Source organism: Coturnix japonica, chromosome 12 (genome assembly GCF_054131305.1).
Source record: "Coturnix japonica strain WE chromosome 12, WE-NBRP24, whole genome shotgun sequence".
NCBI lineage: Eukaryota > Metazoa > Chordata > Aves > Galliformes > Phasianidae > Coturnix > Coturnix japonica.
This window is the reverse complement of record NC_140674.1, coordinates 14,682,286-14,695,922: the sequence shown is the minus strand read 5'-3', so window position 1 is coordinate 14,695,922 and position 13,637 is coordinate 14,682,286. Positions and strand designations below refer to the sequence as shown.

General features: G+C 54.2%; 4 protein-coding genes across 6 annotated transcripts in view; all 4 read right to left on the bottom strand.

The window, feature by feature from the left end:
- Positions 1 to 2,148, bottom strand: part of PSMD1 (proteasome 26S subunit, non-ATPase 1) — a 57,391-nt gene extending 55,243 nt beyond the window's left edge. Inside the window, exon 1 of the mRNA XM_015871677.3 lies at positions 1,986 to 2,148. Coding sequence (XP_015727163.1) covers positions 1,986 to 2,001 — 16 coding nt within the window. The 5' untranslated portion in view covers positions 2,002 to 2,148. The remainder of the gene's footprint in view (positions 1 to 1,985) is intronic.
- A 223-nt stretch (positions 2,149 to 2,371) lies between these two features.
- On the bottom strand, positions 2,372 to 6,481 carry C12H2orf72 (chromosome 12 C2orf72 homolog). The gene is made up of 3 exons (XM_015871681.3): positions 5,904 to 6,481; positions 4,201 to 4,317; positions 2,372 to 3,648 (listed from the first exon to the last, which is right to left on the bottom strand). The coding sequence occupies exons 1-3, from the start codon at positions 6,430 to 6,432 to the stop codon at positions 3,560 to 3,562; spliced, it is 735 nt and encodes a 244-aa protein (XP_015727167.3). The 5' UTR covers positions 6,433 to 6,481; the 3' UTR covers positions 2,372 to 3,559.
- A 1,906-nt stretch (positions 6,482 to 8,387) lies between these two features.
- Positions 8,388 to 11,110, bottom strand: LOC107318173 (uncharacterized). 3 transcript variants are annotated; one of them, XM_015871683.3, is made up of 4 exons: positions 10,976 to 11,110; positions 9,910 to 10,488; positions 9,138 to 9,276; positions 8,388 to 8,452 (listed from the first exon to the last, which is right to left on the bottom strand). In XM_015871683.3, exons 2-3 carry the CDS (start codon positions 10,460 to 10,462, stop codon positions 9,176 to 9,178), a joined length of 654 nt encoding a protein of 217 aa, XP_015727169.2. In that variant the 5' UTR covers positions 10,463 to 10,488; positions 10,976 to 11,110; the 3' UTR covers positions 8,388 to 8,452; positions 9,138 to 9,175. The 3 variants fall into 3 exon arrangements, with proteins under 3 accessions (XP_015727169.2, XP_015727168.2, XP_015727171.2); XM_015871682.3 differs by having other exon boundaries at positions 9,910 to 10,600; positions 10,976 to 11,109; XM_015871685.3 differs by having other exon boundaries at positions 9,910 to 10,485; positions 10,976 to 11,102.
- Positions 11,111 to 11,540: 430 nt separating this feature from the next.
- On the bottom strand, positions 11,541 to 13,623 carry RPL35A (ribosomal protein L35a). The gene is made up of 5 exons (XM_015871686.3): positions 13,591 to 13,623; positions 13,263 to 13,308; positions 12,626 to 12,778; positions 12,011 to 12,155; positions 11,541 to 11,597 (listed from the first exon to the last, which is right to left on the bottom strand). Exons 2-5 carry the CDS (start codon positions 13,271 to 13,273, stop codon positions 11,574 to 11,576), a joined length of 333 nt encoding a protein of 110 aa, XP_015727172.1. The 5' UTR covers positions 13,274 to 13,308; positions 13,591 to 13,623; the 3' UTR covers positions 11,541 to 11,573.
- Positions 13,624 to 13,637: the final 14 nt, after the last annotated feature.

The following is a 13,637-nucleotide window of genomic DNA, read 5'->3' as shown; positions in this document are numbered from 1 at the left end:
AATCTTTCATATTAAAATTCCAAGACCAGATCCAAGTTCATACTATAAATAAAACAGCTCAGAATGTATAATTGGAAAGGCACACTCCTCATGAAAGATGATCCTTCTTATAGGAGAACACAGAACAGAGTCATAGAATACACTGAGTTGGAAGGGACCTGTAAGGATCATAGAGTCCAACTCCTGTCTCAGGAGTTTGGAACAAGAACTCAGAGAATCTGGCTGTGGCTTCCAGCTCCATCACTAGTTTGCTGGCTGTTTATTAGCAATTTCCCTAAAGGTCATAATGATTGTGTTAAAACATTCTCATGGCTAAGAACCATCATCTCTCTCAGCTTTATTAAGATCCCTGGTGCTGCCCCAGAACACCTGCACAAACAGTGTGAGATGTACAAGAGTTGTTTCCTGGCAGACACAGAAGACAATCCTTCTCTGTTTGGCACAGATGTGCCCACACACAACCAGTGCCAGGCACCCTGCTACAGGAGCAAACTGGGGCATTCAGAGCTGAGCAACAATGAAGAGGTCTTAGGAACCACGACTCAAAAAGGACATCTAAAGGCCTGGAGCTGGTCAGTCTGCTGAGATAAGGCAGTTGTCAGCCAAAAAAGAAGAAAAAGATGACTGATCTGATCTCTGCATTGAGTATGAAGCGCAGCAGTAGGACCGAGGTACATTCAGAGCTCTAATGACTGAGGTGCGACGATAAGAAAAGTTTTCTGACAAAGTTCCTCACTTTGCCTGCAAAACGTGGAGTCTCTATTGTCAGAGATGTTGGACTAGGAGTTGTCCCTGTATCTGTCAGCAGCAATTGAAGGAGAACCAAAGGGCCCTGCAGGCGCAGTCGGTGGCAGCACGGGGCTCCTTGCTGTTTCTGTAACTCCACTCCAAAGAAGCAGTTTGCTTTTACCCCTGTGCTCCCACAACTCCCGGTAAAGGCAGCCTCACTGATCTTCAATGCACCATTCCCTCCCTCTTAAACTCCTTCAAAACAAATTCCTGCTTCTTCTCAACTACACCAAGACTCTAAACACAAAGAGTCCACAAACTGAGCAACACCTGCAAACTGCAACCCTCCCACATCCACAACGACTCACACCCCAAATTCTGTGCTGACTACTTCTAGAAATGCTCCTATTATCTTAAACCATTTAAGCTCTCTGCAGTCCAGAAGCAGCGTCCAACACCTCGTTCCTCACGCAGTCTCTCGGATCCTCTTGGATTGCCGGCCCAGTTTCTTTGGGAGCACAAAGAATCACAGAATGACCCGGGTTGGAAGGGACCTCAAGGATCATGTAGTTCCAACCCCCCTGCCTGGCAGGGCCACCAAACATGCACATTTACTAGATCAGGTTGCCCAGGGCCCCGTCCAACCTGGCCTTGAACACCTTCAAGGACGGGGCATCCACAACCTCCTTGGGCAGCCTGTTCCAGGCCCTAACCACTCTTCTAGTAAAGAACTTCCCCCTAACATCCAACCTAAATCTTCCCTCTTTTAACTTAAAACCATTTCCCCGTGTCCTGCTATTGTCAGCCCTTTCCAAGAGTTTACTCCCCTCCTGGCAGTAAGTTCCCTTCAGGTATTGAAAGGCTGCAATGAGGTCACCCCGCAACCTTCTCTTCTCCAGGCTGAACAAACCCAACTCCCTCAGCCTGTCCTCATAGTGGAGGTGCTCCAACCCCCTGATCATCTTCCTGTCCCTCCTCTGGACCCTTTCCAAACTCTCCATGTCTTTCTTGTACTGAGGGCTCCACACCTGGACACACCTGGCACGTTGGAGGCACCTCCTGGAGCGAGCACCGAGAGGCCTCTGACAGCTCAGGCTTAAATCGCCTTCGAGCCACAATGACGGCGGCCGCGTGTAACCCAGCCGGACAGGGGAAGGCCCATTTCGGACCTCAGACCGGCGGCCCCGCGGTGCCCAGTCACGGCCCTGACTCAGCGAAACCCCGTCGGGCAGCACGGCCCCGCGCCGCTCCCTCACCGGCCGATGTGATCATGGTGCCGCCCGCCCGGCCCGCGGAGGGAAGTGGCGCCCGCTCCGCTCCGCTCCGCTCCGCTGCTCAACGCCTCGGCCCAGCCGCACCGACACCGGAATCCACTCCGCGACTCTGCCGCTCCACCGCCGCCCGGCCCGGAAGTGCTGTGGAGGCCCCCTTCCGGCTGGGCTTCGTTGATGCCGAGTAGAGGTGGCCACGGCGATCGCCTGCTCGAAAAGCCGAGGGGAATCAGGCGGGAGTTGGGCAGCCCTTGAATCCCGGCCGCTAAGAGCGTGTGGTGTGAGCGCCATTAACACGGTGGGCTCCATGCACAGATAGCCTCGTTAAGGACAACGCTGTGATACACTGAGAAATAATAAGAAGAAGCGAGTTCCAGTGGAGAAATCGAGTGTGTTTATTGATTACAGCCAGTGTGTGGCCTAACAGTGCCCTTCCATTAGGACATGGCTGTGGTGTGCAGAGCTCAGCGCAGCACTTCGCTGTGTGGAGAGGCTGGAGGTGGGAGCCAGGCAGGCCTGGCAGCAAGGCACAGCAAGGCACAGCAAGGCACAGCAAGGCACCTCTCCATAGGGCAGAACAGCACCCATAGAACTGAGCTGCTCACAGCGTGGCGGTGAGGCACTGTGGCAGGTTGCATAGAGCTGCTGGTGCCACAAATAGGCCATTTTTGAGGTCCAACCCAAGCCATCCTGTGACTCCATGATTCCACGCTGCCCCACAGGCAGCCATTGGAACTGCTTAAACAGGTGATGTTCGAACATCTCTATCAATTCCTGAAGCAGCCCCGTCACACTGAGAGGAATGCAGCAGGCACAACCAGGAGCTGCCATCACTGCATTGGAGATGAGCCAGGTATGACAGAGCTGAGCCATAGCTCACACCATGCACACCACAGTCCTGTCTGCCCCCCTGCATGGGCAGTGTCAGCCTGCGAGCACCACCATGGGGCAGATGGACACACTGCCCTCAACTCCAGCTGCCAGGAATATCAGTATCTCTTGTGTTATACTTGCTGTCCAGAGCTGCATTTCTTCATGTTATTCACACTTATCCAAGCTTTCTAGCTGGCTGGTAGATACAGGACTTCATATTCACACCCATTGCAGTCTCCATGCTGCTGCATTATTTGTCTATTTTCTCCCCCACACACCCCCCCCCCAGATCAGAGAGAGGTCGGCAGCTTTAAATTAAAGCAATAAAGCAGAAAAATAAGGCAGCAGAATCTGTTTGCCTGGGAAGCCATCCCTAGCAATCTCAGCGGGGAGCTTTGCGCGTTCCCCTTTGTTCAGGCAGATGGAAGCTGAAGTCCCCGCATCACCTTGCCCAGGATGGAGGATACATTCCCAAAGGGCTCCTCCAAAGCCCAGTGTCCACCAGCACAGCCCCACGGGCAGGGGGTGGTTCTGTCGTGGAGCTCAGAGGCTGTTGGCAGCCACAGAAGACCTTGGTGAAATCTGTGGGCTCTCTGAGGGCGAGTGGGCACACACAGCTCCTCCTCCCACTGCTCCACACCAGCCAGGCAGGACCGGGACACGGATCACATGAGGCACCCACAGCTTTAGGTGCCCACACCTCCAGCAGCATCTTCATAGTTTCCATTGGGAGACAGACTGGTCAGAGCCACCTCCTGGGGGTCCTGCAGGTTGTCTGTAAAGAGCAGAGAGGTCAGGGGGCAGTGATACATTGGTATGGTACATACTACATGATAACACATTCTCATTTTGCTTTACAGACCCTACATCCTTTAACACACAGAGGAGACCCACAAGCAAAAGAATGGTGGCCCCACAGAGTCCTGCAGTCTCAGCAGCCTCCAAACGAGCTGCACAGGTCTGAGGCTTCACTCCCTGCTTTGAACTGGAGCCCCAGGCTGACTGCCCTCCTACTCTCATCAATGGTTTGGGAATGAGCTTCCAGCAGAACACAGCACGTAGGGTTGGGGTGATGCTTCCAACTCACTGTGTGGATGCACAGTTGTGGCAGTGCCCAGCAGTGCTCCCAGGCAATGGACCCAGCATGTTTTTATTTAGGTGAACATTGGCTGTCTTTGGGTTCTGGCCAAAGCTGGGCCAGGAAGAGCCATCTGGAGCTGGAAACAGCATCAGAAGGCTGCCAGAAAAGGATGGGAGCATATGGACCAGCAGGGGGTCAGTGAGGAGCCTCCAGCAATCGGTGTGTGTGCAGAGGAGCTGGGCATACCTTCATGAACATTGTTTGCAGCTTTTGACACGTGGCCTTTTCTCCGGCTCCTCCTGCTCCAAGCGATGCACTGCAGGAAGGCAGGCAGCCTCCACCTGTCCCTGTCTTTCTCCTCCTCTGGATAAAACACAGAAGCATTCAGAACACTGCTGCAGTTCAGAGGCTCTGCTCCCCCAGCTCCCCCCAGCCCAACTCCTCACAGCTAAACCCACCCCCCTGTGAAAGCATGGAGCAGCTCCTGGAAACCCTCATCGTGGCCTGAAATCTTTTTGTTGCCCTGGAAATTCATCTAGAGGACAACAGATGTAGAGGTAAGTTACTGCAATCTTTCACGTCACTACAGCAAAGCACTGCAGCAGCTAATTATATAGTCTCCAATGGCTCAGCATCCCCATCCAAATGCCACACGGCCTTTCACCTCCTAGATCTTATCTCCCAGTGGCAAACGATAAACCACTTCAGTGTCCTTCCTCTTAATGCAACACCAAAGGGCTCACGATAGCAGCATTTCCTGCTGTCTGACAGCCCCAAACCTCCAGCCACCAGCACATCCCCTGCTCACAGTCCTTGGGGATACAGCAGGGAACAGCCCAGCACAAACCCTTTGCAAAGGCCAGAATGGAAACACGGTGAGCTCAGCCTCAGCTAAGGGCTGTTTTGGGGTGACATTACTGGAATCTGCTTTGCAGGCAGATGCACATTCCACCACAAATCATATTCTCCTTGTGAAAAGCCATGGGATGAAGGAGCCCAGGCTGCAGAGAAGCTCATGCTGTCCCATGGGCTGGTATTGCTGCATCCCCAGCTCTCAGATGGGCTCAGGAGGGTCTCATAGGCATTTTGGAGCACACAGCTCACAGGGGCATGGAAGGAATCTGATCTTGCATCAGGTTGAACCCTGCAGCTGAGGAGGGGCCATCATTACAGACACAGCTCATGGGATGCTTCTGTGACTCAGAGCACCAGCAGAGTCCTGGTGAGCAACACGCTGAGTCCTCCTACCCGCAGTGCTTGTAAAGCCAGTGGGCTGCCTGCATTGCACCGCTCTGGTTTGCTGCTCCTTTCTCCACTGCACTCCACACCTGCACCGGAGTGAAGGACCAAGTGCCCACTTGTTATTGTTCAGACTTGTGTGAAGCCAATGCCAGCATCTTCCTGCTGCAGAACCTGCCCTCTGCGGCCAGGGCTGCACCCCAAGCCCCACACTGCCCATCCATCAGCACCTGGACGTGCATCCTAAGCACCGTGTCACAGCAGTTGCCTGACACATCCCTGCTTCCAACCCATGGCCCATCCTCCCCAGGTGGATCCCCACGGGGAAGGCTCAGATCCCAGCGCATGAAATGGATCCCACTGTGACAGCAGGAGCTCCCTGGGGAGGGGCAGCTCTCCGTGGTGTGGTGCTAATCCCGCAGAAGTGAGGCAGATCTTACAGGAGGAGGAATGATCCCACCATTAAACAGGACAAATCCCATTGTAAGGAGCCAGATCCCACTGACACAGGGCACTCCTCCCCGGGAGGAGGAAAATCCCGTTGGGAAAGACCGGATCTCACTGAGATGGGGCACTATTCTGTGGGAAAAACCCCACTAGGATGGGAAGGATCCCACCGGGATGGGGCAGCACCTGCCGGATCAGGGAGGTCAATGCGTGTCCGATCCATGCCAACCCCCCCCCCCCCGATTCCCCCAAGGCCCCGATACCTGCGGGGTGCTGCAGGGCGGCCCGCAGGGCTCTGCAGGCGGCGGTGCGACACTCCCGCAGCGCTGCGGGGCTGCCGGGGCTGTACCGCGCCGCCTGCACGGTGCCCGCCGCCTGGAAGTGCCGCCGCAGCGTCGCGTCCAACAACGCCGCGTCCTCCCCGTTCCCACCGGGCAGCAAAACGCCGACGACGGCGGGCGGCGGCCCCGGGGGCAAACGGCCCCGCACGTCCCGCACCACCTCCCGCAGCCTCGCGCGGCTCCCGCGGCCCCGCGCCGCTCCTCCGCGGCACAGCACCAGCAGCAGCCGAGCCCTCAGCGTCCGCCGCCGGCATCGGGACCGGGACCGGCATCCCGGCTCCACCCCCTGCCCCGGAGGAGCCTCGTCGCCCAGCAGCTCGCGGCCGAACGACGCCAACGTGGCCGCCGCCGGAGCTCCATCCGCCGCCACCTCGGCCACCAGCAGCACCGCCCGCCGCCCGCCCGCCCGCTCCACCAACGCCCGCAGCTCCCGCAGCTCCGCCGCCTCCATCCCCCGCCGCCGCCGCCGCCGAGTCCCCTGCGAGGAGCTCCGCACCGCCCCCGGCACCGCCCCCCGCGGCCCCGGTACCCGCCCCGACCCCAAAGCATCTCCCGGGTTCCGGTACCAATGGACTCGTGCTGCACCCGGCCCCGGCGCTGCCAAGGGGTCGGCACAGCTGACAGGTGAAGCAGGAAGTCCCGACAGCAATAGGGAATGTTTCCCCCGCTCTGTATGAGATTCCCCACACATTTAATGCCTTGTTGTGTGAATCTGGAGGGATGTGAACAGCTCAAAGGTGCCAACAGCAGCACTGCCCTTGCAGACTCCTCTAGAGGACAACATAGACGCATTGGAGTTGCAAGGACCCTTTAAAGGCCACCTGGTTCAACTCCCTGCGATGGACAGGGACACCTACAGCTCCATCAGGAGCTCAGAGCCCCATCCCCCCGACCACGGGTATCAGGAGGGGCAGTCCGGGAAGGTCACTGTGTGCCAACAGCTTTAAGCCAGGAGAATGTGTGTCCCAGTTACAACAGGCTCAGCAAACACATCCCCACACCAGCACTACGGGGTCAGACAGTCAGGGCAGGGGTTTCAGACAGCCTCTCTGGCTCTTAATAAAAGGACCTTACTCATTGACTAGTGCTGGTAATCAAGTCGGGGGAGATAAACAGTGAGATTAGGGTCCTCTTCCAAAGATCAGGGTCTGCTAGCAGAGGAGCCCATGGTCCTGCACAGCACTAACCCCAAGAGCAGCTGTCAACACACCAGGGCTCCAGGCTGACACCACCCCATGGCCAGCTGTGGCCTTAACATCACCCAGATCCTGCATTTACAAGAATCTTGCACAGCAAGGGGCCTTTCCTGCAGCCCATGCCCTGAGCAAGCACTGCTTCCCATTGCTCTGCTGCTTAAACTGCTGGGAAGCTCATCCAAAAACTAATAGTTGGGAATGGACGGAGCTGTTCTTCATGGCCACTGCAGTTGTGTTGTTAATTCTGGGTACACACACACCACTGCCAGCCCAGAGAGGTCTGCTACGTAACCCACAATACCCAAACAACCTTGTTTACATTTCCTTACTCATTAACAGAGGAGGGACCTCACAGCAAACACACCTTTATCTTCCTCTGTGTTGCTTAAAGGGATACGGTGCAGTGGGGCAGAGGCAGCAGCAGCCCAGCAGTGTGATGTTGGAGCACAGCAGGTACCTGAACAGAGACCTGGCTGTATGTGCAGGTCCTGCTGCTCCGCCCTTTGCCTTCATTTACACTGCAACCCAACGGATGTGCTGGCAGCGAATCAACAGCTTGGCCTAAATGAGGGCAACTGTACTCCTTGCACGTGCCTGTGCCTGCTAAGAGCAAAGAGCTGCTCATTTTGGACCTCAAAAAGAGGAAGAGAGAGTGCTTGGTACAGAGACACGGTGCTGTGAGCTCTGAGCAAGACCACAGACCCATTGGATCGGGCTCCCTAGGAGATGATTCATCACGATTCACCTCTCGTCTAAAGAGACAGGGCACGAGAAAGGACTTTTGTGCCACTTTTTGACAGTCCTCAGTGTCTCACTCAGTGCAGCTCCTCAAACTCTTCCTCCCCGTTCTCCAAACCCAGCTCCACTTACCGCAATGTGAAGCCACAGAACTGGTGAGAGATGGCAGGCAGTGCCTGTACAACTGCCTGGGGAGCCCAAGAGAGCCTGCAGCATTGGGGCAGCTGGCAGGGTGCCTTCCTGGCACACAGCACGACCGCCCCAAGGTGTGCTTGCACTTTGTCCTGGCACGTAGGCACGATGCAACACATCACCATGGAAGGAACCCACACTCAAAATACCCCCTGGAGGATCCTGTCCCTCGGAGACATCTGCAAACCTGCCCTGCTCTGCACAAAGCTGTGGGTTCTGCAGGAGTTTGTATGGCACACGGTGCTCGGCGCTTTGCAGCTCAGAGGTGCATGCGGAGAACTCAAATAAAGACAAAGCTTTAATAATTCTCTTCATAACAGTTATGATTTTAGGTGGATACAAGAGCTGAAAAAAATAAGAAAAAGAAAATTAAGGTCATCTTTATGAAGCTTTAAGAGAAAAAAAACAGCAAACCACAGTGCCTTGCCCTGCCCAGAAAGAGACAGAGAGAAGTGAGCTTTTCTAGGGCTCACTGCTGCTAGAGACCAAAACCATGCACTGCTCCCACACTGCTCCCACAGCCAAGACCCCCCATTCCTCATGGACTCTGGTGTGAGCCCATCCCCAGCCCTTCCAGCAGGGCAGGTGGGAAGGTCTGCACACATCCATCCGCTCTGACAGCTTGTCCCTGACCCTTCAACTACTCGGGCATGCAGGAGTAGCTTGGGAAAGACCAACACGCTGATGGCAAACAGCAGCACGGCAGGAGAGGGACCTTTATCTCTGTTTGCAGCCTTCTGGCCAACAAGTCAGAGCCGGCAGCAAACTTTGCTCACCCACTGCCTGTGACTGCAGAGAAACCAGGGGGATGTCAGGAGCTTGGTGCTGTTGGGAACTACGCAGCAAAGCAAGGAAGCAGAAACTCAGGGATTTCTGCTAGGGTAGATTGCCTGCCCAGCTGATGCAACAAAGGGCTTTGGAGCAAGGCTGGCATCAAGCTGAGGGAGCAGCGTCCCCTTCTGGCAGACAAGCAAAGCACCACGAGGGAAATATTTCTACAGAGACGTGGGTGAACAGCATGAAACCCAACCTGCTGAATCCTGCTGTCTACAGGAATTCCATCGCACGTCATCGGTGATACCTCACATGGCACACACTCAGGACAGCGATCCACTGCTGGGGGCTGGGTTGATTGGGATGAGCAGAGATGGGATCTAATGATCTCTTACCTGTGGGAGGAAACACATGGTAGCACAGCAGGAGCCACGTCGGTGACAGCTCTTCTCTATGGCTCACCCAAACCAACCAGCATTTCTCACTGAGAACGCAGTGCTGGTGGCTGTACGGCTACTAACAGCCATGGGAAGCCCCAGTGATGGACTTGGGGTGAAGTTCTCACACATCTCCACAGCCACGTTTTTGGGGTCAGGGAGAGCCACCAGTCACACTAGGAAGTGAACACCATCTGGGTTCAGCCTTACAGCCCAGCACTCAATCCCTTAATTTAAATTCCTGCTTATCTTCCCTCCTCCATCTGACCCTGGTCACTGAGTACCACTAAGCACCACACAGGTCAGGTATCAGAAGTGGTGCACTGGCACAGGTGGCTCGAGATGGTTGTCTCCATCCCTGGAGGTGTTCAAGAGCCATGGAGACAAGGACCGGAGGGATGTGGTTAATGGGTAATATTGGTGACTAGTGGACAGCTGGATGAGATCATCTTAGAGGTCTTTTCCAACCCTAATGAATTTATGTTGGTCCTTCCTGCTTCTCAGACACTCCTCTTCCCTACCCAAGCTTGTGGTTGTTCCCAGAGCGCCTCTCTTTGCCCCTTGCCCCTGTTTAGCCATGTCTCAGGATACCTTTATGGTTAAAGACTTCTTCTAGTGCTCTACATGCAGCTTTCTTGACCTCCTGGATGCCATTGGGCTGGCCTGCCTTGTAGACCGCTGCCTCCACCACCAGCCGCCGGAAAGCACCGTCCAACAGACACTGCATCCTCCTGAGCGCTTCTACTGCCCGCGACAGCTCCTCCTGGGGCCCTGAATGGACCAGCACCAGCACCACCACAGCAGGCGTGTATGGGAACAGGTTCCTTATGTTAAAGAGCGTCTCATCCAGATAATCCCACTGCATGAGATGCTTCAAAGTAGTGGCTTGCCAAACCATAAAAACCAGGAGTGGTTGAACCTCTTTCTCCTCCTCTTTTTCATCTATCTGCTGTAGTTCAGTCTTCCCACTGCCTGCACTGAACAGGTCCTGAGCAAATCTCAGCAGCACCGAGGGGGCTCTCACATGGACATCCTTCATCTCCATCACCAGCAGCTCTCCGTTCTGTATCCCCAGCGTATTCAGTAGGTTAAGGAACTCCCAGCTGGTTTGGTCTGCAGGGGAGCCGGGCTCCTCCGATGCCATCCTGCACAATTCTTTTTGCTGCACTGCTGAGGAAAGGAGTGAAAGGGGTTTTCACTCGGAAGCTGTAGCAGAGGTAGGGGCAGTAGAGGCCTTCCAACAGGATTCGCCTGCTTCTTTCAGCAGCTGTTCTGTGCAAACCTTGTGGTCAGGAACAAACAAATGCTATAGAAAATAGTGTGTACTCCACCTCACACTTCTTTGAATCTCACATGCACAACTCCTTGGTGCTTGTAAAATTAAAGCCCTGCTTGCAATAATTCATACGCCAGACGTCCAAACCATTAGCAAATTTCACTTAAAAAAAGTAATTTACCCAATACTGTATTCTAACCAAGTTAAGACACAGCTGTTCCACCTCCTTCAGAAGGAAGAGGAACAGACAAACCCTGAACGAACCCCAGCCCACCACAGGAGCCAACCTGCAGGAACACAGCAGAACAAAGGCCCAGCTCAGGGCAGCACACAGCCCAGGCAGCCTCTCACATGGGGAAGGAATGAAACACATCAGAGTACCTGAGTGAAGGTGAGGGCAACCTCTTCCCTGCCTCAGCAGTCACCACCCACTCAGGGTACTGATGATTCCTTTGGGGAGTGAAAGAAGACTATGACATCAGCAGCAGCCATGACAACCTGCAGCTGCCCAAAGCTTCCCTTAAAAGTCATACGGTATCTTTTTATGCACTAAGAAAATCTCACTTTAAGAATCTTTAAATCCACTTTCATTGCCTTTCTGTTCGACAAACCTCACACTCACACACACAAGACAAGGAAATATTTCTCATTTTCTATAGAAAACTTGGGGGCACGGTCTACAAAGACTGCAAACATTTATTGTTTGGACCTACATGCCATTCAGATTCTACATTGGAGGCAATGATAAAGGCTGGCAGTTATTTGCCTTTTCAAAGGCAGCCTGCTCAACAGATGCCTTTAACAAGTACGGGTCAAATCTCCAGCTTAGGAGCTAGTTTAGAGTCACTCCTACATCAGTGTGCTGTGTACTGCGGTACACTACTGAAGAATCAAAGCTCTCAATATAGGCGGAGGGGATGAAAAAGAGGAAAGTACAAAAATGGAATAGATTATTCTGTACTTTATTTCCAATAAAAATTTAGATCCTGGATGGATACAGCATCTGAAAAACACAACAACAGAATCACGTTAGAATTCCTGTTATTGGACTGTACAAGTCAGCAAATTTATAGCTATCATCTGAATCATGGATCTCTTCAACTATTTTAAGTGACTCCCATTTATGCAGAAAAGGGGCAGGAAAGTCTAACAAGGAGCTGAGTGACGTGAAGCAGCATCTGATGGTATCAAAGCTCCCACCCAGCAGTCACTCTCCTGCTCAGCCTTCCCATGCCTACTTTGAGGACTCTGCCATGCAGCTCATGCAGTTATATGGCGAGTAAGAGAAGTTGATGCCGCAGTTCCCTTGCCACTAGGTAGGAAATGAGGCAGAGTACGAAAAGCAATGGTGCAAGATGAGATTACGAAGCACCCCAAAGGCTGACAAGGAACCCCCTAGTTCCTAATGCTGCTCACCACTCGGATCCTGTGTCCGATGGCCTTGGCGGGGAGGTTGGAGCGGAACTTGGCACGAACCATCCCGCTGTTCCCATGGGCGCGGGTCACCTTCCCCCAGATCACCCGCGTCCTGTTGGGTTTCCCACCGGGGGTGACGGTGTTGCTGAGGGAACAAAAAGACACAGAACTCAGTGTGTTTCCTTTGGAATGAACCTGGAGTATCTTAATGTAGGATTTCTCCAGTCACACCACAGGCACTAATGCATTGAGACAGGCAGCAGCTACAAGAAGCCACGTGCCACCCTTGAAATGACAGCAGTGATGAACAGCCTGACCAATTTATTACAGGGAATTCCACATCTGACATCAGAACAACCACTCTCAAAGAAAAATCAAGCAGAAGACAATAAACAATTGTTCTTAAATCCTCTACCACTGCAGGCACAGCAGAGCTGTGACACACACACACAAGGGCTGCTCTATCAACTTCTTTTTGCCTGGCAAAATATTCCACCTCTAAGATCTCAAAAACTCAATGATCACCACAAACTCATCTTGCTTCAATTTGCTGCCAACCAACTGACTGCTCACATCCCGGCATTTGCAAAAGATAATAAAAGACGACCGACTTACTTCTTAGCTTTGTAGACATAGGCACATCTCTTGCCTAAGTAGAACTCTGTCTCCTGGCGAGCGTAAACACCTTCAATTTTCAGCAGGGCAGTGTGCTCCCGCTGGTTCCGGAGGCCACGTTTGTAGCCAGCAAAAGTGGCCTTGCACCACAACCTAAAGACATGGAGAAAGAACAGATTAACTCAGTTCAACACATTAAACTTTGGTCAAAAGGGACGTCAAAGCCCACCCAGTGCCATGGGCTGGATGCCTCCACCAGCTCAAGCTGCCCAGGGCCCATCCAACTTGGCCTTGGGCACCTGCAGGGATGGGGCACCCACAGCTTTGGGTAGCACTGCTGGTTCCTCAGTGCTTAATGAGTATAAAAACATCTTCACATCTCACAGAAATCTATTAGGCCATGTAAGAAGTTGTTCCCCCCTCCTGTTTCTATGTTCCCTTCAGGGCTGAACTGCTACAGCCAGCTGAAGACAGGGGTTTCAAGAGAGCAACACAAACGTAGCGATGTAACACACACACACAGAGATCGCCCTGTGTGTGCACCGGGCAGCGCCGTGCTGGGACAGCAGAGACTCAGCGGTGCCCTCAGCACAGCGCAGCTCCCCATCCAGCCGTACAGACACAGGCAGACACTCACCTCCCGGTCATGGCGTCCTCGTGCAGCGCAGTCCCGGCAGCTCAGCCTACAAACAACACACCCCGCTCAGTGCCCACAGCCCGACAAGGCCTCAGCACCGCGGGCTGCAGCGGGCCGGCTCCGGCTCCTCACAGCGCAAGGCCCCGCCGGCACCTCAGCTTCCTTCAGCCCCAGAGCCGACACCATCCGCCGTGTATCGGCGCCATCCCGCCCGCTCCACACCCGACACCCCGCCATCCGCCCCGCCCCGGTGTCCCCGCCGCCGGCGGGATGGTCATTGCCCGACACAACGCCCCACACAACACCCCGCCCGCCGCACCCCGCTCACCAGCACGGCGCGCAGCCAAGATGGCGGCCAAAGGACGAGGCGGCGCG

Bases quoted from the DNA above. Each gene is read 5' to 3' on its own strand.
- RPL35A (XM_015871686.3), bottom strand. The intron at 12,156-12,625 runs GTAAGTCGGTCG...TTGTTCCCTCAG, and splicing joins TATGTCTACAAAGCTAAGAA to CAACACCGTCACCCCCGGTG. The intron at 11,598-12,010 runs GTGAGCAGCATT...TGTGTTTTTCAG, and splicing joins TCGGACACAGGATCCGAGTG to ATGCTGTATCCATCCAGGAT.
- LOC107318173 (XM_015871683.3), bottom strand. From the start codon at position 10,462: ATGGCATCGGAGGAGCCCGGCTCCCCTGCAGACCAAACCAGCTGGGAG. The intron at 9,277-9,909 runs GTATCCTGAGAC...TTCCTCCCACAG, and splicing joins AGAAGTCTTTAACCATAAAG to GTAAGAGATCATTAGATCCC.
- C12H2orf72 (XM_015871681.3), bottom strand. From the start codon at position 6,432: ATGGAGGCGGCGGAGCTGCGGGAGCTGCGGGCGTTGGTGGAGCGGGCG. The intron at 4,318-5,903 runs GTATCGGGGCCT...TGTTTTATCCAG, and splicing joins CGCCCTGCAGCACCCCGCAG to AGGAGGAGAAAGACAGGGAC. The intron at 3,649-4,200 runs GTATGCCCAGCT...TGCTCTTTACAG, and splicing joins TGCAAACAATGTTCATGAAG to ACAACCTGCAGGACCCCCAG.